Source organism: Rana temporaria, chromosome 10 (assembly GCF_905171775.1).
Source record: "Rana temporaria chromosome 10, aRanTem1.1, whole genome shotgun sequence".
Lineage (NCBI taxonomy): Eukaryota > Metazoa > Chordata > Amphibia > Anura > Ranidae > Rana > Rana temporaria.
Window position 1 is genome coordinate 122389680 of NC_053498.1, and position 27984 is coordinate 122417663.

Consider the following 27984-nt stretch of genomic DNA (forward strand, 5'->3'; position numbering starts at 1 on the left):
AATTACTCAAGGAACCCCTAGCAACCTCTGTCAAAAAATATGACAGGGGTTTCTAATCATTCCCAACTCTATCCAAACAAAAAAATTGAAAATACAATTTGAAAATTTGGATAGTGACTGTTTGCCCAAAATTGTATGGTTTGAAGATGTGCAAGGGAGCATCCATAGAGAATATATATTATACAGAGTTTATAGAAGTCTCACCTGTGTATATAGCCAGCAGCCAGAGCAGGTGAAGAAGAGCAGAGGAGCTGAAAGCCCGTGAGTCGCCCGTTCGCCGTGTCTTCATCTTGGTAGAAGAGCTCTGTCCTGGAGGTGATTTGCATGTTTTGTCCACGCTGGGCACGTCCCTCGGTACTGCTTGGTGTTCCGTGCCAATGTCTTCTGAATAGAGCCGACTCTGTTCTTTGTTCTCCTTTTCGCTCTGTCCACTGGCTTTTCTCCTGGACAAACTCTTCATAAAAAACAACATTTATCCCGACAACTAACACTCAGAGACTTCACATCTTCATACAGAAGGACGTATATCAGTGTTCATCAGCCAGACAGAAATATCGCAGGGGCATATAGGAAGGGCACTGACTGGCAGAAGCTGGCAGAGATGGTGGTCCAGATGTGGTGGAGCGGAAGTCGCCCTGGAATGAATAGAGCTGTCAGGCCAGCATGGTAATCTAATTAAATGTTGATTTGTTTTTGTAAAGAGGCCCTCCTTTAATTATTTACTGTACCATTACTGGCAATAAGTGCTGATGTCATTAGAGACGACCTGTCCTTAACTTTACCACCCTGCATGAAAGCATTTCTGACATGTCACAATATAAAATATTTTCCAGAAAAGATTCACCTGTCATTGAGCTGCTTGTTACTCCACGCGGCAAAAACGCGGGAAAAACGCACCAGTGTGAAAGGGCCCAAAGTGATTGTAAACGATCACCTTGTAAAACAACCGATTCAGTTTACAATAGAAATGAAAGGCAGAACATTTGTGTAGAGATATAAAAAAAATGATAAATACCCTTTTTCCCTTTTTAAGAAGTGATCACATTCCCTCTGTTCTCAGCTGCATAAGAGCTTGGGGAGGAGAAACAGCAGCGTACTGAGCCTCCCCGTGAGCGGCTGTGCAGCGGGGGCGTGTCAGGACAGTTCTGATCATTGGAGGAGAGCAAACTGAGTTCCCAACACAGCTAGAGAACTGACCACAGTGTGTTGTCCTGCTTAGTGTGGTCAGTTTTTAATAGGAAAGCAGAGGGACTAGCAGGAACACCAGGGATTTCACACAAAGGAAGCAATACAAAGAGAACAGGATACTTTCTCATACAAGTACATGGTACAGAAGGCACATATCAGTAATATGAAGTGTTGGGGTAACAAATGCTTTAAAGTGGATCTTCACTGCATCTGAGAACCACAAACTAAAAACACTATTTAACCACTTCAGCCCCCGGATGAATTGGCTGCCCAATGACCGGGCCATTTTTTGCGATCCGGCACTGCTTCACTTTAACTGACAATTGCGCGGTCGTGCGACACTGCACCCAAACAAAATTTTTACGTTGTTTTTTTCCCCACAAATAGAGCTTTCTTTTGGTTGTATTTGATCATCTCTGCGATTATTATTTTTTGCGCTATAAACATAAAAAAGAGCGACAATTATTTTTCAATTTAGGCCGATATGTATTTTTCTACATATTTTTGGTAATAAAAATCGCAATAAGCGTATATTGATTGGTTTGAGCAAAAGTTATAGCATCTACAAAATAGGGGATAGATTTATAGCATTTTTATTATTTTCTTACTAGTATTTTTATCGGGACTGCGACATTATGGCGGACACATCGGACACTTTTGACATATTTTTGGGACCATTGGCATTTATACATTTATTTATTTTTACCAAAAATATGTAGAAGAATATCGGCCAAACTGAGGAAAAAACATTTATTATATATTTTTGACGGATATTTATTATAGCAAAAGTAATATTGCTTTTTTCTCAAAATTGTCGCTCTTCTTTTGTTTATAGCGCAAAAAATAAAAAAAGCAGAGGTGGTCAAACACCACCAAAAGAAAGCTCTATTTGTGGGGAAAAAATGATAAAAATGTAATTTGGGCACAGTGTTGAACGCCCGCGCAATACCTCTGCCGGATTAGCCCCCCCATATAAAAAAAATTGAATTTTTTTTATGCAGTTTGTTAGATCTTTGTTAGATCAGGTTAGATCAATCATTGTTTGCGTTAGATCTCACACAGAAGAAGCAATATTAACAGTTATTTGCTGGGGGGGCCAACCCGTCATCAGCCCCCCCAGCAAAAAATCATTCAGGCTAATAGATATTTGTTAGATCCGGTAAGATCAAGTGGTTTTAACGTTAGATCTCACATAATTAGAGACTTATTAAGTGATTAATGAGGGGGGCTGGCCCCCCTTATCAATTTTTTGGGCCAAAAATCATTCAGGCTAATAGATATTCGTTAGATCCGGTAAGATCAAGTGGTTTTAACGTTAGATCTCACATAATAAGACACCTATTAAAGTGGAAGTAAACCCTCCTATCGTTTTCAGCCAACGAAGCGGCCATCTTGACCTCTGTTTAATCTGTAACTGCCATAATGCTGTACATGTGACCTGTTATGAAACCAGCCATTGGATGGTTTGACAGTTTGGTTGAAAGCACAAGCAAATGTGACAGCTAGCATTTTTCCGGCATGCCGGGAATGTTAACAGTTTTTTGTAACTATCAAATTGAAGGGTTTACTTCCACTTTAAGTGATTAATGAGGGGGGGGGGCTGGGCCCCCCTCATTAATCACTTAATAAGTGTCTAATTATGTGAGATCTAACGTTAAAACCACTTGATCTTACCGGATCTAATGAATATCTATTAGCCTGAATGATTTTTGGGCAGAAAATTTGATAAGGTGGGGCTGATGACGGGTTAGCCCCCCCAGCAAATAACTGTTAATATTGCTTCTTCTGTGTGTGATCTACCGCAAACAATGATTGATCTAACCTGATCTAACAAAGATCTAACAAACTGCATAAAAAAAGTCACATTTTTTTATATGGGGGGGCTAGCCCGGCAGAGGTCCGCGCAATTGTCATTCAAATTGTGACAGTGCTGAAAGCTGAAAAATGGCTTGGGCAGGAAGGGGGTGAAAGTGCCCAGTATTGAGGTGGTTAAAGGAGATTGTACAATAAGAAAAGAGTTAAAATGATAAATAATGGTTAGGTTAAAGTCGGAGGGTGTAGCATTGGCTCTTTTTTTTTAATCCTGCACTGAACACCTTCATCACTATATTATCACATTAACACCAAAACCCCAATGTCCCGCTACGATCCTTCACCTCGGCTGTAAACTTGCTGTAAATGCCCATAGCAGCGAAGGAGTGAATGATTGTTGGGAGGCCGCCCTGTGCCCTGTCCCATTCACAGGGTGATTTGTGTCTGGGAAAACACTGCAGAGCCCATTGTCCCATGTGGAGGCCTCCGTCATAGGCACATTGGTGGATTTCTTCTGAAACACAAAAACAACCCTTATGGGAACTGACAGAGAGAGGCTGAGCCTCCTGTCCCTCGCTGGGTCTATAGATGATTTATTGAAAGAGGCCGAGCCTCCTGTCCCCCGCTGGGCCCATACGTGATTTACTGAGTCAGAAAAACATCATGTTATAGAATACAGTGCCAGACTTCATCTCACTCGCCTATAATAATCCTCCTTCTTTTATGATTGTTGCAGGTTGAATTTTGTGTGCTACAATCTAGAATGGTCACTTTCCCATTTATATAGAAATCCACAAAACCACTGGGACTAAAGCCTCGCACACACGATCGCATTTTCTGCGGACAAAGCGTAGGACTTTTGTCCGAAGGGTGTCGGCCGTGAACTTGTCTTGCATAGAAACGGCAAAGAATTGTCGGCCAATTAACACAAAACAATGTGATTTTTCAGCTCTTTAGCGCCACCACTTTTCTTATGATCATCCTTACCCCATGAGGCAAAATCTTGCATGAAGCTCCAGACCGAGGGCGATTGATGGTAATTTTGTATTTCTTTCCTTTGCGAATAATCGCTCCAACAGTTGAGTCCTTTGACAGCTTAGAACACCTTTGGGATGAATTAGGCTGCATTCACACCTAGGCGTACAAAATTGCGGTGACAAATTGCGTCGTTTTGTACCGCGATTTGCGGCGACAAAACGCCGCGATTGTGAATGCAGCCTCACCCCCTCTATGGAGATGGTTCACATCTCCTATGCCGAATGCTGAAAGCCGCCTGAAAAAAAGGTCCGGGACTTTTTGGCGTGGAGATGTGAACCATCTCCATAGAGGGCAATGTGTTTTCATCCCTCCAGCGTCTCGGGGCTGCTGCGGCGTCACACTGCAGGCGACAAAACGCCTAGGTGTGAATGGGGGCTTAAAGCGGAGACTGCGACCCAGGCCTTCTCACCCAACAAGAGTGCCTTACCTTCCAAATTAGCTTCTGGAAGAATGGTCAACCATTCCCACAGACACTCCTAAACCTTGTGGACAGCCTTCCCAGAAGAGTTGAAGCTGTTATATCTGCAAAGGGCGGGGCCAACTCAATAATGAACCCTACAGACTAGGACTGGATGCCATTAAAGTTCATATTAGACATGTGCAATTCGTTTAGTTTCTAATTCGTTTTATAACGAAAATTCGGAAATTCGTTAATTCCGATTATTCGTATTAAAACATTTTTTTATTTCCGAATTTTTGTATTTCCGAATTTTATAATTTTCCGAATTTTTAATTTCCAATTTTTTTTAATTCCAGAATTTTCGTATTTCTGAATTTCGGAAATTCGGAAATACGAAAATTGTTAGTTTTTTTCATTTTCGAATATTCGGATTTTCAAATTTCGAATATTTGATTTTTCAAATTTTTTATTTTTCGAATTTTTTATTTTATCAATTCGAATATTGAAAAAATCGAAAATGAAAAATTCGAAAATTATAAATTGAAAAATTCTAAATTTCGAATTTGCGAAAATTCTAAATTTCAAAAATTAAAAATTTTCATTTTTCGAATTTTTCATTTTCGAAATTTCGAATTTTTCTATTTGGAATTTTCGAATTTTTCATTTTCTAATTTTTCATTTTAGATTTTTTTCAATTTTCTAATTTTTCATTTTCGAATTTACGAATTAAAAAATTCGAAATTGCGAAAATTCGCAATTTCGAAAATGAAAAATTTGAAAATGAAAAATTTGAATTTTTAACTTTCAAAGCATCTCAAAACATAATAGGTTTCCGTAGAGGTCCCATCCAGGACGTTATCTCTCTGTATGCTGATGACACATTGATCTACCTAGGGGACACTGATGACTCCCTGAGAAATGTGATGAGTTTAATTGCTGTCTTTGGGGAGCTGTCGGGGTTCAGTATTACCTGGAACAAATCAGTGCTCATGCCTCTAGACCCCATAACAAAGCCCCTACCCGATTGCGCCAGGGAAATACTCACAGTTAGCGAATTTCGTTACTTGGGCATACAGGTGTCCACGGACGTGAATCAATATCTTACCATGAACCTGGTCCCCCTGCTCCGCAGGTTCAAAATGAAATGTGCGGCATGGATAAATCTACCTCTCTCGGTCACTGGGAGGGCGAACGCAATTAAAATGGTATGGGCCCCGCAACTGAGCAGTCTAGGGAGTTATGTCCCCTTTAAGGGGCGTGTGACCAATACCTACATACGCTTTCTAGTAGGTGTCCCTCATTCCCATCTCAAAATGTTGGGAGGTATGCTCTAGTAACTGACACTCTTCATAGTAACTGACACTGTCCCTGGTAACTGATTCTCTCTATAGTAACTGACACTGTCCCTGGTAACTGGTTCTCTCTATAGTCCCTGGTAACTGGTTCTCTCTATAGTAACTGACACTGTCCCTGGTAACTGGTTCTCTCGATAGTAACTGACACTGTCCCTGGTAACTGGTTCTCTCTATAGTCCCTGGTAACTGGTTCTCTCGATAATAACTGACACTCTTCCTGGTAATTGACACTTTCTCTGGTAACTGACACTCTCCCTGGTAACTGGTACTTTCTCTGGTAACTGACACTTATCCTGGTAACTGGCACTTTATCTGGTTACTGACACTCTCCCTGGTAACTGGCACTGTCTCTGGTAACTGGCACGCTCCCTGGTAACTGACACTCTCCCTGGTAACTGGTACTTTCTCTGGTAACTGACACTCTCCCTGGTAACTGGTACTTTCTCTGGTAACTGACACTCTCCCTGGTAACTGGTACTTTCTCTGGTAACTGACACTCTCCCTGGTAACTGGTACTTTCTCTGGTAACTGACACTCTCCCTGGTAACTGGTACTTTCTCTGGTAACTGACAATCTCCCTGGTAATTGGCACTTTCTCTGGTAACTGACACTCTCCCTGGTAACTGGCACTGTCTCTGGTAACTGCCACTGTCTCTGGTAACTGACACTCTCCCTGGTAACTGGCACTTTCTCTGGTAACTGACACTCTCCCTGGTAATTGGCACTGTCTCTGGTAACTGACACTCTCCCTGGTAACTGGTACTTTCTCTTGTAACTGACACTCTCCATGGTAATTGCCACTTTCTCTGGTAACTGGCACTTTCTCTGGTAACTGGCACTCTCCCTGGTAACTGTTACTTTCTCTTGTAACTGACACTGTCCCTGGTAACTGGTACTTTCTCTTGTAACTGACACTCTCCATGGTAATTGCCACTTTCTCTGGTAACTGACACTCTCCCTGGTAACTGGTACTGTCTCTGGTAACTGACACTCTCCCTGGTAACTGTTACTTTTTCTTGTAACTGACACTCTCCCTGGTAACTGGTACTTTCTCTGGTAACTGACACTCTCCCTGTTAACTGGTACTTTCTCTTGTAACTGACACTCACCCTGGTAATTGGCACTTTCTCTGGTAACTGACACTCCCTGGTAATTGGCACTTTCTCTGGTAACTGACACTCTCCCTGGTAACTGGCACTTTCTCTGGTAACTGACACTCTCCCTGGTAATTGGCACTTTCTCTGGTAACTGACACTCTCCCTGGTAACTGTTACTTTCTCTTGTAACTGACACTGTCCCTGGTAACTGGTACTTTCTCTTGTAACTGACACTCTCCATGGTAATTGCCACTTTCTCTGGTAACTGACACTCTCCCTGGTAACTGGCACTTTCTCTGGTAACTGACTCTCTCCCTGGTAACTGTTACTTTCTCTTGTAACTGACACTCTCCCTGGTAACTGGTACTTTCTCTGGTAACTGACACTCTCCCTGGTAACTGGTACTTTCTCTTGTAACTGACACTCTCCCTGGTAACTGGTACTTTCTCTGGTAACTGACACTCTCCCTGGTAACTGGTACTTTCTCTTGTAACTGACACTCACCCTGGTAATTGGCACTTTCTCTGGTAACTGACACTCTCCATGGTAATTGCCACTTTCTCTGGTAACTGGCAATTTCTCTGGTAACTGACACTCTCCCTGGTAACTGGTACTTTCTCTGGTAACTGGCACTGTCTCTGGTAACTGGCACTGTCTCTGGTAACTGGCACTGTCTCTGGTAACTGGCACTGTCTCTGGTAACTGACACTCTCCCTGGTAACTGGCACTTTCTCTGGTAACTGACACTCTCCCTGGTAATTTGCACTGTCTCTGGTAACTGACAATCCCTGGTAACTGGTACTTTCTCTTGTAACTGACACTCTCCCTGATAATTGGCACTTTCTCTGGTAACTGGCACTGTCTCTGGTAACTGACACTCTCCCTGGTAATTGGCACTTTCTCTGGTAACTGACACTCTCCCTGGTAATTGGCACTTTCTCTGGTAACTGACACTCTCCCTGGTAATTGGCAGTGGCACTGTCTCTGGTATCATTCCTGGTAACAAGCATTGGGCTTCTCCTCCCGCAGTATACCCTCCCACAGCCCAGCACCCGGCAAGCGCACATAGAGAGGCCGCCGCCAATCAGCGTCCTCGTCTCATCCTCCCAGCCACCCTCAGTATAAGCAGAGCACTGTGAATGGACCAATACCCTCCAGCCAGTCAGGTGACTTCTCTACTCTCGCCGGAAGTCGGGCGCTGTTGCTGTGGGAACCTGTAGACGCGGCCGTTTGAAAGTGTGTGTGTAGGGAAGATGGCGCCGCCTGCAGCCTCTGCTCTGAGGAAGAGTCCGGAGCGAGGGAGACGACACAGCCGGCTGGTGGTGAACCAGGCTGTACTGGCCGAGAGGAACCCGGGGGCTGTGGCCGCTGTGGGGGCCTGGATAGAGGCGGGTGAGGGGGGCATCCCCAGCAGGGCCCTGGTAAGTACTGGAGGCACCGACATACTGCCAGACTAATAATAATACTGTGTGATGAGGTGTCAGAGCCCTCCATAGGTGATATATGGGGGAGGGGACCCTCTGCCTGGTGTTGAGTTGCTGAATGAAGGAAGAATTGTAATGAATGTCCTGTATTATTAGGGGAGTCACTGTACTCAGCTGTGCCCCCCGATCTCCCCTGGGTGACCCCTCCTGGTGACACAAACTATTCTCTGATTCTGTCATCGAAAGAGAAAACATTAAAACCTCCCCCCTTAAAAGAGGAGTCCGATGATCAGTCTATAATTCTATTGGTAGATTTATATTAACAGTGAGAGACAGAATAACAACAAAAATATCCAGAAAAGCACATTTCAAAAAGTTATAAATTGAGTTGCATTTTAATGAGTGAAATAAGTATTTGATTCCAATGAAGAGGAGGCGCCAGGAGCACCATTAGGGCACCCTAGAAAAGGAGGATGGAGGCTGCTCTGTGCAAAACCCTTGCACAGAGGAGGGATATGTGACATGTTTGTAAAGTAGTTTTTTTTTTATTTTTATTAACCACTTAAGCCCCGGAACAATATGCTGCCTAAAGACCCAAGGTGTTTTTACAGTTCGGGACTGCGTCGCTTTAACAGACAATTGCGCGGTCGTGCGACGTGGCTCCCAAACAAAGTTGGCGTCCTTTTTTCCCCACAAATAGAGCTTTCTTTTGGTGGTATTTGATCACCTCTGTGGTTTTTAGTTTTTGCGCTATAAACAAAAATAGAGCGACAATTTTGAAAAAAATGCAATATTCTTTACTTTTTGCTATAATAAATATCCCCCAAAAACATATATGAAAACATTTTTTTTCCCTCAGTTTAGGCCGATACGTATTCTTCGACCTATTTTTAGTAAAAAAAATCGCAATAAGCGTTTATCGATTGGTTTGCGCAAAATTTATAGCGTTTACAAAATAGGGGATAGTTTTATTGCATTTTTATAAATTTTTTTTTTTTTTACTACTAATGGCGGCGATCAGCAATTTTTTCGTGACTGCGACATTATGGCGGACACTTCGTACAATTTTGACACATTTTTGGGACCATTGTCATTTTCACAGCAAAAAATGCATTTAAATTGCATTGTTTATTGTGAAAATGACAGTTGCAGTTTGGGAGTTAACCACAGGTGGCGCTGTAGGAGCTAGGGTGCACCTAGTGTGTGTTTACAACTGTAGGGGGGAGTGGCTGTAGGACTGACGTCATCGATTGTGTCTCCCCTATAAAGGGGATGACACGATCGATGCGCCGCCATAGTGAAGCACGACGATCACGACGCCGTGGTCCCGGATCGCTCCCCGACCGCCGCATGTAGCGGGGGGGGGGGTCCCGATCGGACCCCCCACCCGCTAATAGGCAAGGACGTACATTAACGCCCATGTGCCTGTACGTGCCATATTGTGGACGTACATTTACATGCGGAGGTCGGGAAGTGGTTAAATAACAATCACTTTAAAATAAAAGTGGGCCAACAAGCTCTTAAACGGCATGATGTGGACGTTGAATCACCGCGAAGCACTACCAATGAGCTAAACAACCCGACTAGTTGTCACATCATTGAACAAGCCCATTGAGCTGTAAAACAAAAAAATATATTTTTTTTCCCCCTTCTAAATGTAAAATGGCTTTAGATGTACATTATTGTTTTATGTTTTTAGATATCTGCAGAAGAAGTTGAAGAACAAATAATTCAGTATCAGCTGGAAAAAGAGCAGAGACTGATCCGTTTTCAGGGGGAAGTGAAGCGAAGGGTTAATCAGCACGCCAAACAGCAGAAACGACTCCAGCTACAGAAATCATACGATGTGGTAAGTGCCTGTTGACCTTTTATCAGTTCAGTAGTTCCATACCAGCTCTTTTTGGATGGAAATCTGATTAAGCCGCAGATCAGTGCGATTTGGATCAGCAATTTCACTTTGTCTTGCGACTTCATTTAGCGGAAGTCGCAATGAAATCGCAGAAAAGTAGTGCAGGAACCTGTTCCGAAGTCACTGTGACTTTGCAAAGGTTTGAACTGTTCTATTAATGAAAATAGGGTGTGACTTGTCATGCAATTTTGAGCTGTCAAATCTGCATGGTAAATGCATTGGTGTGAACAAGGGCTTTGACACTCCACACCAGGGAGAAAGCCTTGCATTACTGTGTGGAGTTCCAGACAGAAAAACAGGAAGTGAGGATTTCTCAGAAGAAATAAGGACATTTAAAAGCAAAATCGAAGGATAAGGTAAGTGACACATGTCAAACGCACCAAAAAGTGTTGGAAAAACAATAGCTAATTGGGCCCATTTTTTCGTGTCTGTATTTCCATCTTGGTGTGTGAAACTGTACAAGCTTTATTGCATACTTTTGTTAGAAGTACCTGGTGTTTCTACCAGCCCACTTTTGTTTTTGCTGTTTGAACCTGACCATGCCAAGCATGGAAGCAGATCCGTGCAGATGTGGTCAGTTTGCAGCCTAGTGCCTCCCTGTCAGAGTTGCAGGTTATTGTTTCTATGCACGACATGTCTCTGTGCTCAGTTCAGCCACTATAGGTTTCTTTTTACAGGACAGAAATTGAGCACAAAAACTGGGTAAACTGTGGCTTGATACCTTAGACAGAATTCCAGGACTGAAGCCTCGTACACACGCTCGGTTTACTCGGCAGGAACCAGCAAGAAAACTGCTGGTAGAGCTTTCTTGCCGAGTATACCTTTCATGTGTACGAGGCTTTCAGGTTTCTCGACAAGAAAACTGCCCAGAATCTAGACGAGAAAAATAGAGATCATGTTCTCTATTTTCTCGTGGTGAGATTCTCGGCAGTTTTCCTGGTGAGAAACCCGAGTGTGTATACTTGCCTGTCGCCGTGGAAACCCGCGCATGCTTGAAATTACTTTGACGCATGCGCAGTAGCTTCCTAGGCATAGGTAGGGTGCAGCAAGATGGCGGCGACGGCATCGAATGTGACGAGCGCATGCTCCTCATACGCGATGCCGTCACTGTGTTCTTGCCTTCCAAAAAAAAACGCGCTTCTTTTGAAAGGAGTGTCTGTACACTTGGGCGGCAAGAGATTCTTGCCAAGAATCTTGTCGGGGAAAAACGTTTTTTTTCCTGACGAGATTCTTGCACGTGTGTACAGGGCTTGAGTCTTTCATTGTTCCTTTTTTATTACAAGGTTTACAATACATTGTATATTAAATTGCAGATGATGGGATCTTCGAAAAAATAACTGACACTTCAGAATGATTATCAATAGGAAATATCCAGGGCTCCATTCTGTTTCTTGGCGGGCGCAGCCATGGCCTATTTGGCGAGTATATTACGGCACCTATAGAAGGGCAGATTCCTCGCCATGAATAAGGGATGATGAGAATTTTCCCTGTTTTAGGACCAGCCGCAGTGCATCTTGTGACTCGGCTGGGGTTATATTTGTAATTACCACTTCCTTCTTTTTCCAGTAACCTTTGTGCAGAGATTTTCCTACAAATTAATAGCAAGCACCAAAGGCAGCCACAGCCTCTTCTTTTCTTGCAATAAGAATTTCCTGCTATATCAAGTTATTCATGAATTGTCACATTCTAAGCTTGAGTTGTGCTCTGTATGTCCTCCCTTAGCTATACCATCTACCACAATGCAAATATCCTCTCCTAGACTGCCTATAAATGGACAGATTGTCACAGAGAGATTAATGCAGTCACAAGACGGTTAAAGTGGATGTAAACCCAATGAAGTGAACAGCCTCAGATGATACACAGAGATGAACCAAATCTCCCTACAAAAGTTTTAAATGTATATCTGCTGTCTTCACATTTATATACTGTATAGAAAGTTCAGATCATGTTAGGAAATTTTCTCTTCCTGTTGAACACAGTTCAGAGTGTGATGTCTGGGCATACAGCCAAGATTACTAACATTGCTGATTGTAGGCAGGTACTCTCAGAGGTGTTTTGTAACAAGGCCAGCTCCCTGCTAATCTATTTATAGCAATATTCCCTGACAGAAATGTCAAACTGCTTTTTATCTGATGTATAAGAGAATTTGTGAGGAGTTATCAGGCTGATAACCAAGCTGGGGAAATGCTTAAACAATTCTGACATAGGAAGGTCCGCTGCATTTTATTAAGTGAAAGACTCAAAAGCCTGCAGTTGAACTTGGAGTCAATCCAACTGAATTTCCTGATGGTGATGAAGCTTGCCTGCCCCCTCCTGTTGGTCAATATGGAAACCCATTATAGTTATTGGCTAATAGGAATGATAGGTGCAGATGGCAGCGGCATTCTGTGCCTATGTAAGCCTAACCTAATGGACTGTGAACTATTTGGTGCCATATCAGAGCCTTCATGTTTCAGACTAATTTCTTGTCTCTGGTTCCCTTGATCAGTTGGCACGAGAGGGTCATATCGTCAAGCAGTCTTCAGACGCTGCCATGCACCTCACTCCAAAGAGAAACACCTGTACTTACCGTAACACACAAGTCGCCATCGGCAGTCCTCGCATCCGTTGTGTCTCGGCACAGAAGATCGGAGACAACGAGGAGCAAGCAGATGAAAATGGAAACCGTTTATTTAAAGAGCATTCCAAAACTGTGAGTACTCTATTACTATACAGACAAATTAATTTGCAACTGGAACCAAAGTACAGTATGCCTTTAAAGGCCTTTTACATTTAGTAAAAGCTTGCTGTATATACTGAGGTCTATGTGTATACGTTCTTGGCGTGGATAACTGTCATGGAAATATTTTATTTTAAAGTTACCATTGTGACCAGAATACAGGTAAATACATATGGGGATGTGTGCAGTATGACCTGGATAAAAAGTGACATTGACATGGTTTGAAAACAACCTGCTGCACATTAAGGGATGCTCGGTAGGGCATGACTTATTATGGCTCAGTAGCTTTCTTCCTTCTTTTCCTTTTCCTTCTTTTTCTTTTTCTTTTTCTTTTTCTTTTTCTTTTTCTTTTTCTTTTTCTTTTTCTTTTTCTTTTTCTTTTTCTTTTTCTTTTTCTTTTTCTTTTTCTTTTTCTTTTCTTCCTCTTTTTGCCCTGGTTCACACTGTTGCAACACCGCATCTGCAGCACTGCACTGGTTTCAAAAGTAGTTTCTGTACTACTTTTTGCGATTTCGGCCTGCGATTTACATTGACATCTGTGCAGAAACCTGCACAGATGTCTCTGTAATCGTGGCCGAAATCAGGACTGACAAGTGGGAGTGAAATCGTGCGATTTCAGCCCAGTGTGAACCTGGGCTTAAAGCTGAAATCCATCCTACCCTTCAGTCTTACACAGTTGTACAGACTCCTCTCTTGGACTGATATTGCTTACTCTGATTTCACTGCACACATTAACCGCTTTCCACCCGCAGATATACGTCTGCAGCATGGCACGGGCAGACAGGACATACCTGTACGTCCCCTTTAAGAAGCGGTTGTAGCGGGCGCCCGTCACGATCTCCATGTGCGCGCGCCCATGGGTCCCGTGAACTTGATCGCCGCAGGTATACCCGCGAGCGTCTCACGGAGAGAGATGGAACGGGGAGATGTTAGTGTAAACACAACATCTCCCGTGTTCCCTGTCATCGGGAACACGATCAGTGATGTGTCACAGCAAGCTACGCCACCTAGTGGTTAACCCCTTCACTGCCAGTGTCATTTTCACAGTACGCAGTGCATTTTTATAGCATTGATCGCTGTAAAAAATTACAATGGTCCGAAAAATGTGTCAAAAGTGTCCGATGTGTTTGCCATAATGTCGCAGTCATGATAAAAATCGCAGATTGCCCGTCATTACTAGTAAAAAATGTTTTTTTATAAAAATGCTATAAAACTATCCTCTATTTGGTTTGCGCAAAATTTATAGCGTTTACAAATCAATCGCTTATTGCGATGTTATTTTTGGTAAAAGAAAAAAGTAGAAGAATACATATCAGACTTTTTTGGGGATATTTATTATCGCAAAAAGTAAAAAATATTGCATTTTTTTTTTTTTTTTTTCAAAATCGTCTCTTTTTTATAGCGCAAAAAATAAAAACCGCAGAGGTGATCAAATGCCACCAAAAGAAAGCTCTATTTGTGGGGGAATAAAAAGGACGTACATTTTGTTTGGAAGCCACGTCACACGACCATGCAATTGTCAGTTAAAGCGACACAGTGCCGAATCGCAAAAAGTGGCCTGGTCTGTTAGCTACAAAATGGTCCGGGGCTTAAGTGGTTAAACCTCTCACAATGTGTATTACAAGCTGTAGTAAATCAGATGTTTAATCAGCTGAAAGAAGTGATGGCACTTGTTAAAATTTTCTGTGTTTTTCTTGTTTTCTCTTTTACTGACAGCTAAAGGAAACGATGAGACAGGTCCGTGGCCGTCTGGCAGCTATGAAAACTGTGGAGAGTGAGGAGTTAACCCTGCCTGGGGGCCTTTGGAAGGTTTCCCCCACCAGAGATGTAAGTTCAGAGCTTCCCTTTATTGCCTTTTACTGTACACATACACAATTCCAAAGGGCAGAGTGGTTTCACCCTCTGAGCACCAGCCAGGATGCAATGCCTAATCCCAAATTTCCTGTTTATGATGCCTTATGTAGACTGAAAATACAGATCATAAATTTGTATTCATGTAATTGTATGTTGCAAAACTATCACTGGCTTTTCTTCTGCTGTAAAGTATTTCAGCATCTTCATATCAAGGATACAAATTGTGTTAAGTAACACAGAGGCCTTAAATGAGGGCAAAGAGATTGGAGGCGCACACACACAGGGCCGATCCTAGGCAGGGTGCACAGGGTGCTTTGGTGGTGGAGGCTTTCCATATCAACTATTCAGATTGCAGCTTCAGCCATGAAAAGCTCATTGTATAGGCAAAGTGGTCACCTTCCCCTGAAGAGCAGCCCTGTCTCTGGAGGCAAAGCGGAAAAAACAGAGGAGTGTGACTGTACACAAATATATATAAATGTGTGTTTTATTTCTTTCTATAGAATCCCATATCCCGGAGATCTCCTGTTCTTCATCAACCACATGCAGAGGAAGACCGGCGGTCCCTTCTGAGGGGGTATCATGACCTGCCAGTGGAGCTGCTTGTTCCAGAGCAAGAGGGGCAGACAGAGAACGGAATGGGGTCTGGGAAGTTGGTAGGTTCAGTATAGAGTATCTTTGAACAGCAAATATATGAAAAGTCTCCCCAATAGGGCACAAATGACAGCAAAAACTTGATGGAGCCCTCCTCAATATTTTTTTATTTTTATGTCTGTATCTTGGTTTGAGGGACTTCACCCCCCCCCCCCCCCTCTTGGTCCTACCTAGAAGTGATGGGGAATCATCCCAATTCAGTGATATAAAGTATGACGATATATGAATACATGATATTTAGCTTCAAATGGACAGCTGTTCAGGGCCTTGGCTTACTTGGGACAGTTCATTTTGGGACTCCTGTCCACTTGATTTCATCAACAAAAGTTCCTGTATTCAAATTTGCCCTCTCGGGTTACACAGATGCAAAACAATTTAGCCTTGTGGCTATTTGGTTTGCCTAGACCTCTAGTCTGTTTCAGCACTGGCTAAACACTTCCTCAGGCAGGGTGCCTGTCTATAAGGCCAGGCAGGCCTGGGAGCACTCTCCCTTCATATCTATCCATGCCCCCTACTTCTGCAGTAAGTTGTCTTCTGGGGAGGGTGCACCAGCTTTCTTGCCTGATTTCCTTTTTGTGAGCAAGACCCCCTTCACTACACCTGCTCAGGTACCATTTCACTGTTGAAATAGATACTATCTGCATCTTGAGGCCTCATTCACATCGGCGTACCATCTGAGAGCCATGTTTTGCCCACGTGGGATGCACAGACGTCCCATACAAGCAGGCCTATTCATATCAATTAAGACGCAGCGGCTGCTCCCAGTTTGACATCTTTGTGGGTGTGGGTCCCCCGAACTTGCACTGTCTGCATTCGGGGACCCACACAGATATCAAATTGGGATGTTTTATTGATCTGACAGATGCAGTTTAGAATGAAAACTCTTGAGTGTCAGTTTTGCCTAGTGTAAAGTCCTGATGACTGCTTGCTGTACTGGATATGATTTCTGCTTTGTGATGCACCCAGGCATTGCTTTGCCAAAGAATGCAGGTACCTATTCTTGATGCTCTGCTCTGTGCACACGTGTTAGTCAATATTGGAAAATTCACCCCTAAATTATTTTATTTTTTTTGTGTTGGACAAAGTGGGCAGAGATTACAACGCTTGTTCGGTTTTTATTGCAATCTGTGCCACCCTCCTTTTATTTGTCATATTTTGGATTGTAAGCTCTAACGAGCAGGGACCTCTTATTTCTCCTGTATTGACTTGTATTGTAACTGTTCCGTTTGCCCCAACGTTGTAAAGGGCTGCACACATGTTTGACACTACATAAATTTTGAATAATAACCATTCTCATTTTAAAGTGAAAGAAAATCCCAGTTTTCGGTCTGTTCCCATAACCGTAATAGAGGGGAAATTCTGGTGACAACCAGAGAATCCCTCATATTGGAGGGATTTTCTCTTGCGTCCTGTTCTGGCTATGAGACAGGAAGTGAAGGCAGATTTCCCCTATGGAAGCCCTATTTTTGTCGTCACATAGCCAGCCCTACAAATGGGTCCTAAATTCAGCACTGCAGGATCCATGACACATTTTGGCCTATCCTTGTATGCTGCATATACAACCCCAGACCAAAAGTGCCTGTTAACATGTGGTAGGAAATATGTGGTGATGTTGGTCACAGTGGCACGTCACATGTTCCTCCTCATTATCGCATAGTAGTCATTAATTGTTCTTTTGACACCTGTGTGTTTCAGATATGTAATCGTCTAATGAAGGCATCTTATCCCGCTGGTCCGGCGCCAGCGTTTAACACAGATTACCGAGCTGCTCTTGTACTTCGCCCAGGAGCTGATGAAGAGGAAAACCGAAAACAAGTGGGTGAAAATGTCTATGACTAATTATTTCTACTAATTGCTGTGCTGCAGGATTGCTCTTTAATTGGTAGGAATAGCAGCTGGCTGACCCTGCAATTGAGTTTCTATGATCACTTCTTTGTTTGTTTAAAGCTGATTGGGCTGACCCTTCCCTACAGTTTTACAGGCTCTTCTCCTGTACTGAATTGGCTTACTCCAATTCCACAGCACACTGCCAGCGTCTTATAGTATAAATTAGAAGCTGCAGAAAGTCAGAGCCTGCCTCATTTCCTGGCTGGAGAATGTCCAGCATCACCTAGACCTTTCCTCCCCAGCCTTACTGGTCCTGCCACTTGTATTTCATTGGATTTCAGTCAAGGGGGCTCTACATAACACATGGGTTTTACTCTTGCGTTTAACCCAGTGGGCTGAGCAAAATAAAACTACAGATGGCTGTACTAACACAAGTGATGTTAGTGCAGCGATGTCCCCGCTGTGCTATTGTGTTCTGACAGGGCAGTCTACCCTCTGCCAGAACACACTGATCAGTGCTTGCAGCCATTGGCTGCGAGCGCTGATCGAATGTGCTTTCCCAGCATACTCGCTCATCAGAAGCCAGTTGTGAAACCGGCTTCTGTCAGACAGGGCTGTACACACGAGCCAAATGTTGGCCAGTTCCTGCCAAACCAACTGTTTTTAAACTATTTTCGGACTATGTTTACCCAGCCTTGGGTGGTCTGCACACAAATTTAACCTGGCTAGGAACAACCACTCCTCCATACTAAGATCCACCCATCAAGGCATTTTACTACTTGCATAAATCCTCCCAAGAGCCCGCCTACTGCATGCATCGGTGCTGAGAACTTTCAGGAAGAGTTCTGAGGAGGGTGCTGTGATTTCAGGACGTTTTGTACAGCGCCCCTGCCGGCCCCTTCCACCAGTTATATTCTGCCTGCATTGTATAATAAACGCACAGAGTCCCAGTGAATATATCACGGAGTCTAAAATAAGGTTTATAGTGAAAATTGAGCAGTTTCATTTAAATATTTTTTTTTTTTTTTTTTTTTTTAGCATGTTGATATGGTGGGGAAAGGAGCTACCAGGGAAGGCAAAGCATGAGCAGATGGAACTTCAGCTTTAAAGCTCCTGTTTTAGTAGTACAAGACTGATGCTCTTTAAATATGTCTGAAATCCCACTTTTAGATTGTCAACGTGTTTGCCAGTGTAATGTGTGCCCTGTGTGGTAATCACCCTGTGTTGCCCTAGATAAAAGTCATAAAAATATAAGAGGTGTGTAATTATTCTGGGAGTGTTCCATCAACAATAGTAAATGGCGACTTCCAGATATTATTTGTAAATTGTAACCAGAGGTTAAAGTTTTCTGCAGGTCATGACGAATCCTTATTCCAGATTGCTCTACCAGTACAGCAGGCTTATGTTTTATGTGACCAAAAAAAAAAATTCTCATTTTAAATGGGGGCACAAGAAGTCTTTAACCACTTAAGGACCGCTGCACAACTATATACGTCTTTACTTTGAAGAGGGATATCTCGGTAATGGCAACAGCTGCTGCCACAACCGAGGTATCCACCTCTTCAGGCGGCTGTCCTGTTAACGATAATGGTGGTCTCTGTGGCAGATTCACTAAGAGATCACCGTTGGCGGCGGGAGAGGGCCCGCACCCTTTGCCGCTTACTAAAGCAGCGGCGGAGGCCATCGGGTCCTTTCTTGTGCTGGGGATGAATACGAGTGAGGGGAAGATGGCCCCCACCCGTCTCCATACCATAGCAGGGCGGAAGTGACGTCAAAAAGTAACTTCCGCCCATAGCTCTTAAAGGGCCATTTTTTTTTTTTTTTTTTTCTTTTGCTATTTTTTTCAAATGACACTTCTAGCCCTAATCCTCCTATGTATCTCAAAACATGCAGCCTGTAGAATTTTTTAAAATGTCACCTATGGAGATTTTTAAGAGTAAAAGTTTGACGCCATTCCATGATCGGGCGCAATTTTGAAGCGTGACATGTTGGGTATCAATTTACTTGGCGTAACATTCTTTCACAATATAAAAAACAAAAAATTGGACTAACTTTACCGTTGTCTTTATTTTTCCAAAAAAAGTGCGCTTGTAAGACCGCTGCGCAAATACGATGTGACAAAAAGTATTGCAATGGCCGCCATTTTATTCTCTAGGGTGTTAGAAAAGAAAAATGTATAATGTTTGGGGGTTCTAAGTCATTTTCTAGAAAAAAAACTTGTAAACGCTGAGTCTGAAAAACAGGCTTGGTCCTTAAAGAGGAAGTAAACCCTCTTAAAAAAAAATAATAATCCAGGAAAAAAAAACATGCAAGAGAAAGGCAGGCATAATGAGCTTAGTATGCATGGCATACTTATGAATTATGCCTCAGATCGAAGCCCCCGAAGCAGTCCTCGATCACCTCCTCCACCGCTACCATGTCTCCCGAAGTAAGTTCCTGGTATTGTTGCTCCGGCGCTGTGACTGGTCGGAGCAGTGATGACATCACTCCCGCCCATGCGCGCAGGAGCTGCTAGTAACGGCAAGCTCAGTGCGCCTGCGCCATTGTCTACGTTGTGCATGCACCGTAGACATCGGTGCCCCTTTTTTTGGAAAATATCTCCTTTTTAAAGTGGTTGTAAACCCAACCACACAACTTGCACCTACAGGTAAGCCTAGATTAAGAGATGTTTCTGTACCCATCCCCAGATCTGCGCCTCCATACAATCCTATCCCGGAGGTCTACAGACAATTCTTTGGTCTTCATGGCTTGGTTTGTGCTCTGACATGCACTGGTCTACCTGTCTACTTATATAGACAGGTGTGCCTTTCCAAATCATGTCCAATCAACTGCATTTACCACAGGTGGACTCAAATCAAGTTGTAGAAATATCTCAAGGATGATCCGTGGAAACAGGAGGGACCTGAGCTCAATTTTGAGTCGCAAAGATTGTAAATACTTGTGTACATTTGCAGAGATTTCAAACAAACTTCTTTCACGTTGTCATTATGGGGTATTGTTTGTAGAAGTTTGAGGAAAATAATGAATTTTATCAATTTTGGAATAAGGCTGTAACATAACAAAATGTGGAAAAAGTGAATCGCTGTGAATACTCTCCGGGATACACTGTATTTCAGGAGAGGAGCGTTGGATGGAGAAAGGCGCAGAGGAGTCCAGAAATGCAGAGTATTTCAGGACATGATTGGTTGTATAGATGGTTGATATAGCTGATCTTATACAGAAATCTTTTTCCAATGTTTGATGAGTATCCTGGTGCAGGTAGGATATTGTTATACAGCCAGTGCCTAGTAATCTACCTACACTTTGTAAAGGTTAAATTAAACCCCATAATTATCTAAAGTGTTTTGTATATAACACTCACACAGGGATTGTATTCGGTCACGACAGAGGTAAACAAGCGATTTTATTATTTGAGGGAGGTACAATATAATCCCAGTAATTGTACAGTTTGCAGTGATAACAAACGTCACTGGGATATTGGTGACTAGTTCAGTTTTTGTTGGATGTGCCTCAGTTGTGAAACTTGTAACGTTTTGCTGGAAAGATGGAACTCGCGAATAAATAATTGCATTTCTAACTTTTCAGATGGCAAATTTTGATTAGATCTTTAACATATTAGGCATTCAGGGTTCAACTCCTCCAAATCATCCGATTTTTGTGTGTCCCAGTTTAAACATAATTTAGAGTCAGTTGCAACCACTGTCTGTTTAGTGAGCCAAATAATAGTGTACTTAAATTTTGTATTATGATATTATGCCAGGTACAATCTTAAAGTCTTCTTCAAAGAGGACCTGTATTGTTAGAAGTTGTGCCCATAAAAGGCAGGCAGAGGACAAATGACTATTAACTGGTATCTAGTGTTGTCTCACTGCAGCTGACCTTTTCCCAATTACTGACTTGCCTTGCTTTGTTCTACACAGTCTCTCTGTGTGGAGGCCGCTATCTTTAGAGGCAAGGCTTTGCTTCATCATGTCAGAGCTGTCTCCTGATGACTACTAGTCTGATAGGTGGGGTAATGAATGAGGTGGAAGAAACCCCCTATTCACAGAATGAATGAACGAGAAGCGGGGAGATTTTTGCACTTCATATGTTCATTACAGCTTCCTCTCCAGGAAGGAATCTGAGACTGAAGCTCCACACCAGGGGTAATAGTCCAGATAGAGATTTATTCCAGTGTAAGATCACATAGAAGACTAATATGAAAGAGCCCGTGCATTTTCCAGGGGCAGAACTCGCTCCCTTTTATTAGGGTTTAAAGAAGTTTAGTCAAAAAAATATTTGTTCTCTTATAGCTGCAGCCACACCACTTAACTATAACAAATGATGTCCCACATCAGTCAGGCAGTTGGATTCTGTAGAGTTTTCTGCCGTGATGACCGGTGTCCTTCCTGCTGCAGAGCGTCTATTGCTGCAAGAGAAGGTTGAAAGAGCCCTTTCACACTTGGGCATTTTTCAGGCGCTTTTGGGCTAAAAATGCCTCCCCTGCAGCCCCAGTGTGAGCGCCTGAGTGATTTCACACTGGGGCACTGCGCTCGCAGGACGTTTAAAAAAAAAAAAAGCATTGTTTGGGCAGTGGAGGAGCACCGCTCCTGCCCATTGAAATCAATAGGCAGCGCTGCCCAAAGCACTTCGGTAGCAGCGCTTTGCGGTTGCTTTTTAACCCTTTATTCGGCCACTAGCGGGGGTTAAAAGGGCCCTGTTAGTGCCCGAAAAGCGCTGCAATTACATCAGTAAAGCGCTGCTAACGCCCGCCGCCCCAGTGTAAAAATGCGCTAAAGGATTGTTTTGTTTTTTAATAACAAACATGGTATACTCGCCTACTCTGTGCAAGGATTTTGCACAGAGTGGCCTTGAACCTAATCTTCTGGGGCCCCCCAGCGGCGCTCTGAGCTCCCCCTGTCACTGAATTTGATTGACAGCAGCGCGAGCCAATGGCTGCTGCTATCAATCTATCCAATGAGGACCCGAGACAGCCGCTGGAGCAGCTGTGCTCATTCCCGTCGCTGGAAAGATCGGGTTCAGGTAAGTAAAAGGGGGGCTGCTGCACTACAGAAGGTTTTTCAGCTTAATGCATTGAGCTGTAAAACCTCAAGGGTTTACCTCCCCCTTTTTAATAGTCTTCTGTGAGTTGCAGGGAAAAAAAGATTAAACGGAGCCCACCCCTTCCTCCCTGCTCATACATTGGGAAGTGACCATGCATTGACTACACTACATGTTACACAATCTGTGAATAGGGGAGAGTCTGATGAATGACAAGATTCTGTCACCATTCACAGATTGTGTTACATTAATCATCACTGCGCAGAAGATTTCTATTTGATCCTGCTGCCTGACAGGTATACGTTCTCACTTTTTTTTTTTTTCTTACAGGTAAGTGTAGCTGTAGGAGCAAGTTGTTATTTTTGACTAAACTTTAGCTTTAAGGATTCCCAAATAATGTAATGGAGTTAGTTAGCAATGGGTTAGAGCACTAAACCAGATTCATATAGTTGTATTACAAACCAAGAAACCACCAGCCCAGAATCCAGACTCCCAGTCCAAACACCACTATAACACTTTGTGTAACAACACCAGTAACATAATCCTAGGGTTCCATCACTACCTATGTATTCCTCCAAGTCTCCAGCAAGGGGAACAGGGAGCAGCACTATAGTGACGTCACCAAATCTCACTCAAAACCAGGTGAGACTAGCAGTTGGAGGCAGCAGTGCCTGCGATGGTTTCACACTGCACTTCACCTATGCACAGAAAGAAAATGGGCACGTTTTTGGGGTACTGCTCAACTTACATTCTTAAATGTTCTCTATAAAATGGCAAATCCTTTTTGAGTGGAGTTCCTCTTTATTTTCGAGTTTGTGATCTCCTCCTGTCTGTGCTTGTAAATTTTGTATCCATGACACATTGTAGAAACTCTTATGTATCCTAGAGACAAAACCAGTACTTGATGTACAGGCGGCTTTTCATGGACATTGAGCGGGAACAAGTGAAGGAAACGCAAAGACAGAGGGAGCACGACAGGAAAATATCGAAGTAAGGATGATGGTACACTATACTGTGCAATATCTAATTTTCCTTATCAGTATCAACTGGTAAAAACCTGAAAATGCCACCATTTGCAAAGAGACAAATTTTGCTTGAAGATCAGGGTTTTCCTTGCTGTTCTGTTGTGTTCTGACAGGGTGACAGCCAGGTGAGTGCGCTGACTGGGAGCGGATCATCAGACCTTTTTCGGTCTTGCCCCTTCAAAAGAAGCTGACTTCTGTCGGACCAACTACATTGTACACACAGTCTGAATGTCAGCCGTTTTCTGTTGAACTGGCCAATTCCACCCGGGATTTGGGCGATGTATACTAGGCTTTACTGTGGTGGTGTGTAATACAGTGACAGTGGCTCCTCCCACCTTTCGCTGCCCATCTTGCCAGATTTGCCTGTCCAGTCAGAAAAGCATGCCAGTGAAAGTGGGTTACAGAGATTAGGGTGGTAACAGAGTAAATAACTTCCCCTGACACTGCCCAGAGAACCACCCAGTGAGTGGTGCAACTACATTACCAAACAGTTATGGGGTTCTGTGTGGTGTGATGTGAGCGACATGCAAGGTCATAGTCCCCACCAACTGTACCCAGACAATACTAGATCAGAGCATCACATTATTTTTATTTTATATTTATTTTTTTAAACTTGCTTCAGGTTGTTGAAATGGGGTTTGGAGAAGGAGGGAGGGTCAGGAGCTTGATAACCGTTGGGGTAGGAATTATAATTTTTTTTTTTTTTTTTTTATGAGGTTGTAGTTTGGTTTTAAAGGTGGAGCGAGCTGTAGGTAGAAGTAGTGGGCCATGCGTTTGTGATTTGCATGAATACATTTTCCAAATTGTAGGGCTGGTGGGGGGGAAAAAAACAAAAACATTTTTCTTCTGTTTCTATTTCAGAATGAAAAGAGAAAGAGAGACTGAGCGCCTAATAGAGGAGGAGAGACTTCGCACCACAGCTCAACCCGGCCTGGAAAATCAGACCTTTGAGGTGGAGTTAATGAAGGCGCAAGAGAGGAATTTGGAGCATCGAGAGAGGGCACAGAAAATGAGAGAGTATAACCGGTATATTTCATATCATCACTATATGTCATTGGGGGTTTTTAAAAGAAAGTGTCTACCTTTTATTTATATACCAAGTCACATGGCAGCACAAGTTTTCTTTGTCAGAACTCTGGGATTCTGTGAGGTGTCCAGTGACTACGAAAATGGAGCCTTTTATTTATTTAAAGAGACCTAATCCAAGTACCGGTGGGTCTGTTTTTATGTGTTCCTGCAAAGTGATTCAAGGCAGGTTAAGGAAGAATGCTCATCAAGAACAAAGTCTTACCTACTGGTATGGTGATTCATGTTTAAACCAAAATCTGCACTTGAGAAAATAAAAAAGCTAAATGATTATGAAGAAAACCACATCTATATATATGTTTATTATTGGCTGTGAGTGCCAACCCTAAAGCCTGATTTGTGGGTATTCCTATCCTCTTAGCAGTGCCCAGTCGCTACCCCCCCCCCCCCCCCTTGGCTGTCTGAGCATGCTTGTCAGGCGTGTAGACATCAGTTATTCATCAGATTTAGAGAAGCTGCCCATAGGATACTGCATTTGTATCTTGTTTATGTATATGGGCTGAAATACCCTCTTCCCTGCATGAATAACACCACACTATGGATCTTTGTATGTACCGATCACACCCCCTCTATCTTGCTGACATTCCCTCTCCCTCCATGAGTGACACTACACTATAAATCTGTGTTTGTGCTGACATGTTACCCCCCGCTCGATCAGGGCCAGTGTTGGTCCCGGGTGCATGCGTGCTGGGGAAGATGGACACTGTCATTCACAGTCATGTATTTGTCTGACTGAACTGTGTGGTCCAACATCAGTAGGGGAAGATGGGTGGTGCTGTCAACCATGCTAGTTCTTTTTCTTCAGCACCTATTAAAACTAATAATAATGTTGCATTTATCTGTGTCAAAAGATTGTTGATATTGATATTCCAGCTACGTTGAAGCTCTGCGGGCTCAAATGAAGGACAAGATGCTGCTGCATAATGTCGAATTGCCACCGTTGTGTTGCTGCGGTTCCGATTTCTGGGACGCTCATCCAGACACCTGTGCCAATAACTGTATTTTCTACAAGAACCCCAAAGGTATGGTGCACTGATGGTCCTTGCTGCCTTTAGCAAGCAGTCAGATTCTAGCTGCCAGATTATGGTTAGCTCCGGTAAGAGTATTAAACCCTGGATGACTTACTATGGGCAGGTGCAAGATTTTAACTTTTTTTTTTTTTTTTATCAGAACCGACCATGTAAATTTTTAGAGCCCATTTACACTTGTGTTATTTTTCATGCGACTTTGATGTCAAATCAATGGAAAATCTCACTTTTTTTTTTTTTTTTTTTTTTAATGACACGTTCAAATCACTGTGACTTAGAAAATGTGCCTTCACTACTTTGGTGTAACTTTCAATGTGACTTTGATCCAGGTCAAATGTGGGTAAATTCACTGATTAGACTTGGCATATATGGCATGGTTTGTTGAGGTTTACCTGTTTAGCATCATGTGTGTCATTGCACCACCAGTCACTCCTGTTGCTGAAGTCAAGGTATAAAATATTAAAAAAAATAACAAGCTGTGATAAAGTGCACACGCAAAATCCAGAGCTGCCTTTTTTCAGTTCACATTTTATCATAGGTTCAGGCATTTTTTAAATCTTTCCACTCAGTAAGTCACTGGAAGGCATCAGTGATGTAGTCTTCTCGGGTTGCAGCTGTCATTGATGACATCACCAGTGTTTTGGAAAAGCGAGGAGGTGCAAAAAATAAAAGTATTAGGCCTCTTGCACACTGCAGCTTGAAAAAGCTCACTACAGCTTATATTTTTACTGAGCTAAACTACAGCCCATTAATTGTAATGTGCCTATGCACACAGGCACGTAAACAAGCCCCATGTATTCTTCAGTAAAAAAAAAAAGAAAGAAAAACCAGTATTTTTTTTTTGGTCAGTAATTTATGCCTCGTGCACGAAAATATCCATTATTTTTTGTGAACACGAGAATAGGTGTGCACTATATTGCACAAATGCATATGCATGCCTACATACGAAAAAGGCTGAAAAAAAAAAATAGATGCTCAAACAGGAGTATCGTGTACAAGAGGACTACGTTTTTTTTTTTTTAGAAGAAAAAAAAAAAAGTTAAAGCGGAGCTATACTTGCCTTCTCTCCAGTGCTGCAATGTCCCAGAGCTCCCCACCAGCTGCCGACCTCGGCGGCTTCCAGGTTTCCCAGCCATTTTAATTGACCGGGCTGAGATTACATCACCCGCACACGTACATACCCAACTCAGTATACAATGTGGACAGGCAGCTAAGCAACGTAAATGCAGAAGAAACGTGCATGTCTTTTCTCCATTAAAAATCCTGTCTGTTTGCAATTTTTCTTTTTTCCTACTTTAATGTTGCATATGACTAGCGATTACTGATGTGCTTTTTAATTTGAGAGAAGTGTCTGTTTTTAAACTGTATAACTGTAGCAAACAACGTTTTTAAAAGCTGATTATTAAATGTAATATTATTTAGGATTTATATAGTGCCAACAGTTTGCACAGCTTTTAACAAAATGGGGGGAGACGATACAGTTGCAATACAGTTTAATTCAAGAAGAGGGTATTGCTCATTGGAGCTTACAATCTAAAAGGGAGATTATTAATGATCTATTATCTTTTAAAGCCGCTCCAGTAATAACAACACTGTCTATTTTTGGCAGCGTACACCCGAGCCTTACAGTCGGTGCTGTCATCGCGTGACACGTGGGATGGGGGCTCACGATTTGGATTTGGTAACATCGGCATTGGTAGACCTTGACCAGACGGACTAAGATATGAGTGTGTGTGCTCAATAATTTAAATTATTTATGGAGTGATCTGATGTTCCATATATTGACTGAGCACAAGTAATCTGAACACCTCCAGCTTTGGTACTGCATACCCAAGAAGAATCCTGTATACCAGACCATTTGTCGTGTGGTTGTTGATGGACAGATCCCTCTCCCAGGTTTGTATGTGTCTCACCAGAGATGGAGCTCCCGGGGCATTTCCACGGTCGTCCTATTCATCCCAGCGTTAACTTTTAAGTGTCATCTCAAACTCTATTCTGGAAATGCCTGCCTACAGACTGAAGACTGTTGCCTGGTCACGATAAAGAGAAATGTAAAACTTTTGGATAACTGTAGAAATACCATCTGGCTGCAATGGAAAGAGAAAATAAAATTGAAGAGGTTCCTGTTATGAGTAGTTACAGAAACTCTGCCTGCTGCAGCAATGAGACTTTATTCAACAGATATATGTTTGTGACACCATGAATCTCCAAAAATGGGTACAAAGCTTTATTCAGCGATCATATTATTACTGCATCAATTGGGAGCCTCGCATGACCCCTTCATAAGGCATGATGAGAGGGTCCTGTGAAGCTCCAAAACGTTGATGTAACAATCCGATCGCTGAATAAAGCTTTGTACCCATTTCTCGCTCTGATTGCTCACGATTCCAATCGGTGGTCGCTTCAACACTCACTTTATACAAACAGGAACTTGTGCATTGGGAATAGTGCATTTAAAAACACATCAAACACGCATTTTGGAGTAACTTTTACCGCTCATTAAAAGCTTATCAAACTTGCCTGATGAGCGT

The 27984-nt window shown here is 42.7% G+C and overlaps 2 protein-coding genes across 3 annotated transcripts in view; one reads left to right on the forward strand and one right to left on the reverse strand.

Moving 5' to 3' along the window:
* HEPACAM (hepatic and glial cell adhesion molecule) overlaps window positions 1-615 on the reverse strand; it is a 33891-nt gene extending 33276 nt beyond the window's left edge. The window contains exon 1 of the mRNA XM_040326167.1: window positions 205-615. Within this exon, the coding sequence (XP_040182101.1) occupies window positions 205-472 (268 nt within the window). The 5' untranslated portion in view covers window positions 473-615. The remainder of the gene's footprint in view (window positions 1-204) is intronic.
* On the forward strand, window positions 584-27972 carry CCDC15 (coiled-coil domain containing 15). 2 transcript variants are annotated; one of them, XM_040326166.1, is made up of 10 exons: window positions 584-666; window positions 10014-10163; window positions 12712-12915; window positions 14659-14769; window positions 15297-15449; window positions 17143-17262; window positions 23201-23304; window positions 24201-24365; window positions 25299-25447; window positions 27063-27972. In XM_040326166.1, the coding sequence occupies exons 1-10, from the start codon at window positions 664-666 to the stop codon at window positions 27158-27160; spliced, it is 1257 nt and encodes a 418-aa protein (XP_040182100.1). In that variant the 5' UTR covers window positions 584-663; the 3' UTR covers window positions 27161-27972. The 2 variants fall into 2 exon arrangements, with proteins under 2 accessions (XP_040182100.1, XP_040182099.1); XM_040326165.1 differs by lacking the exon at window positions 584-666 and adding an exon at window positions 8025-8311.
* Window positions 27973-27984: the final 12 nt, after the last annotated feature.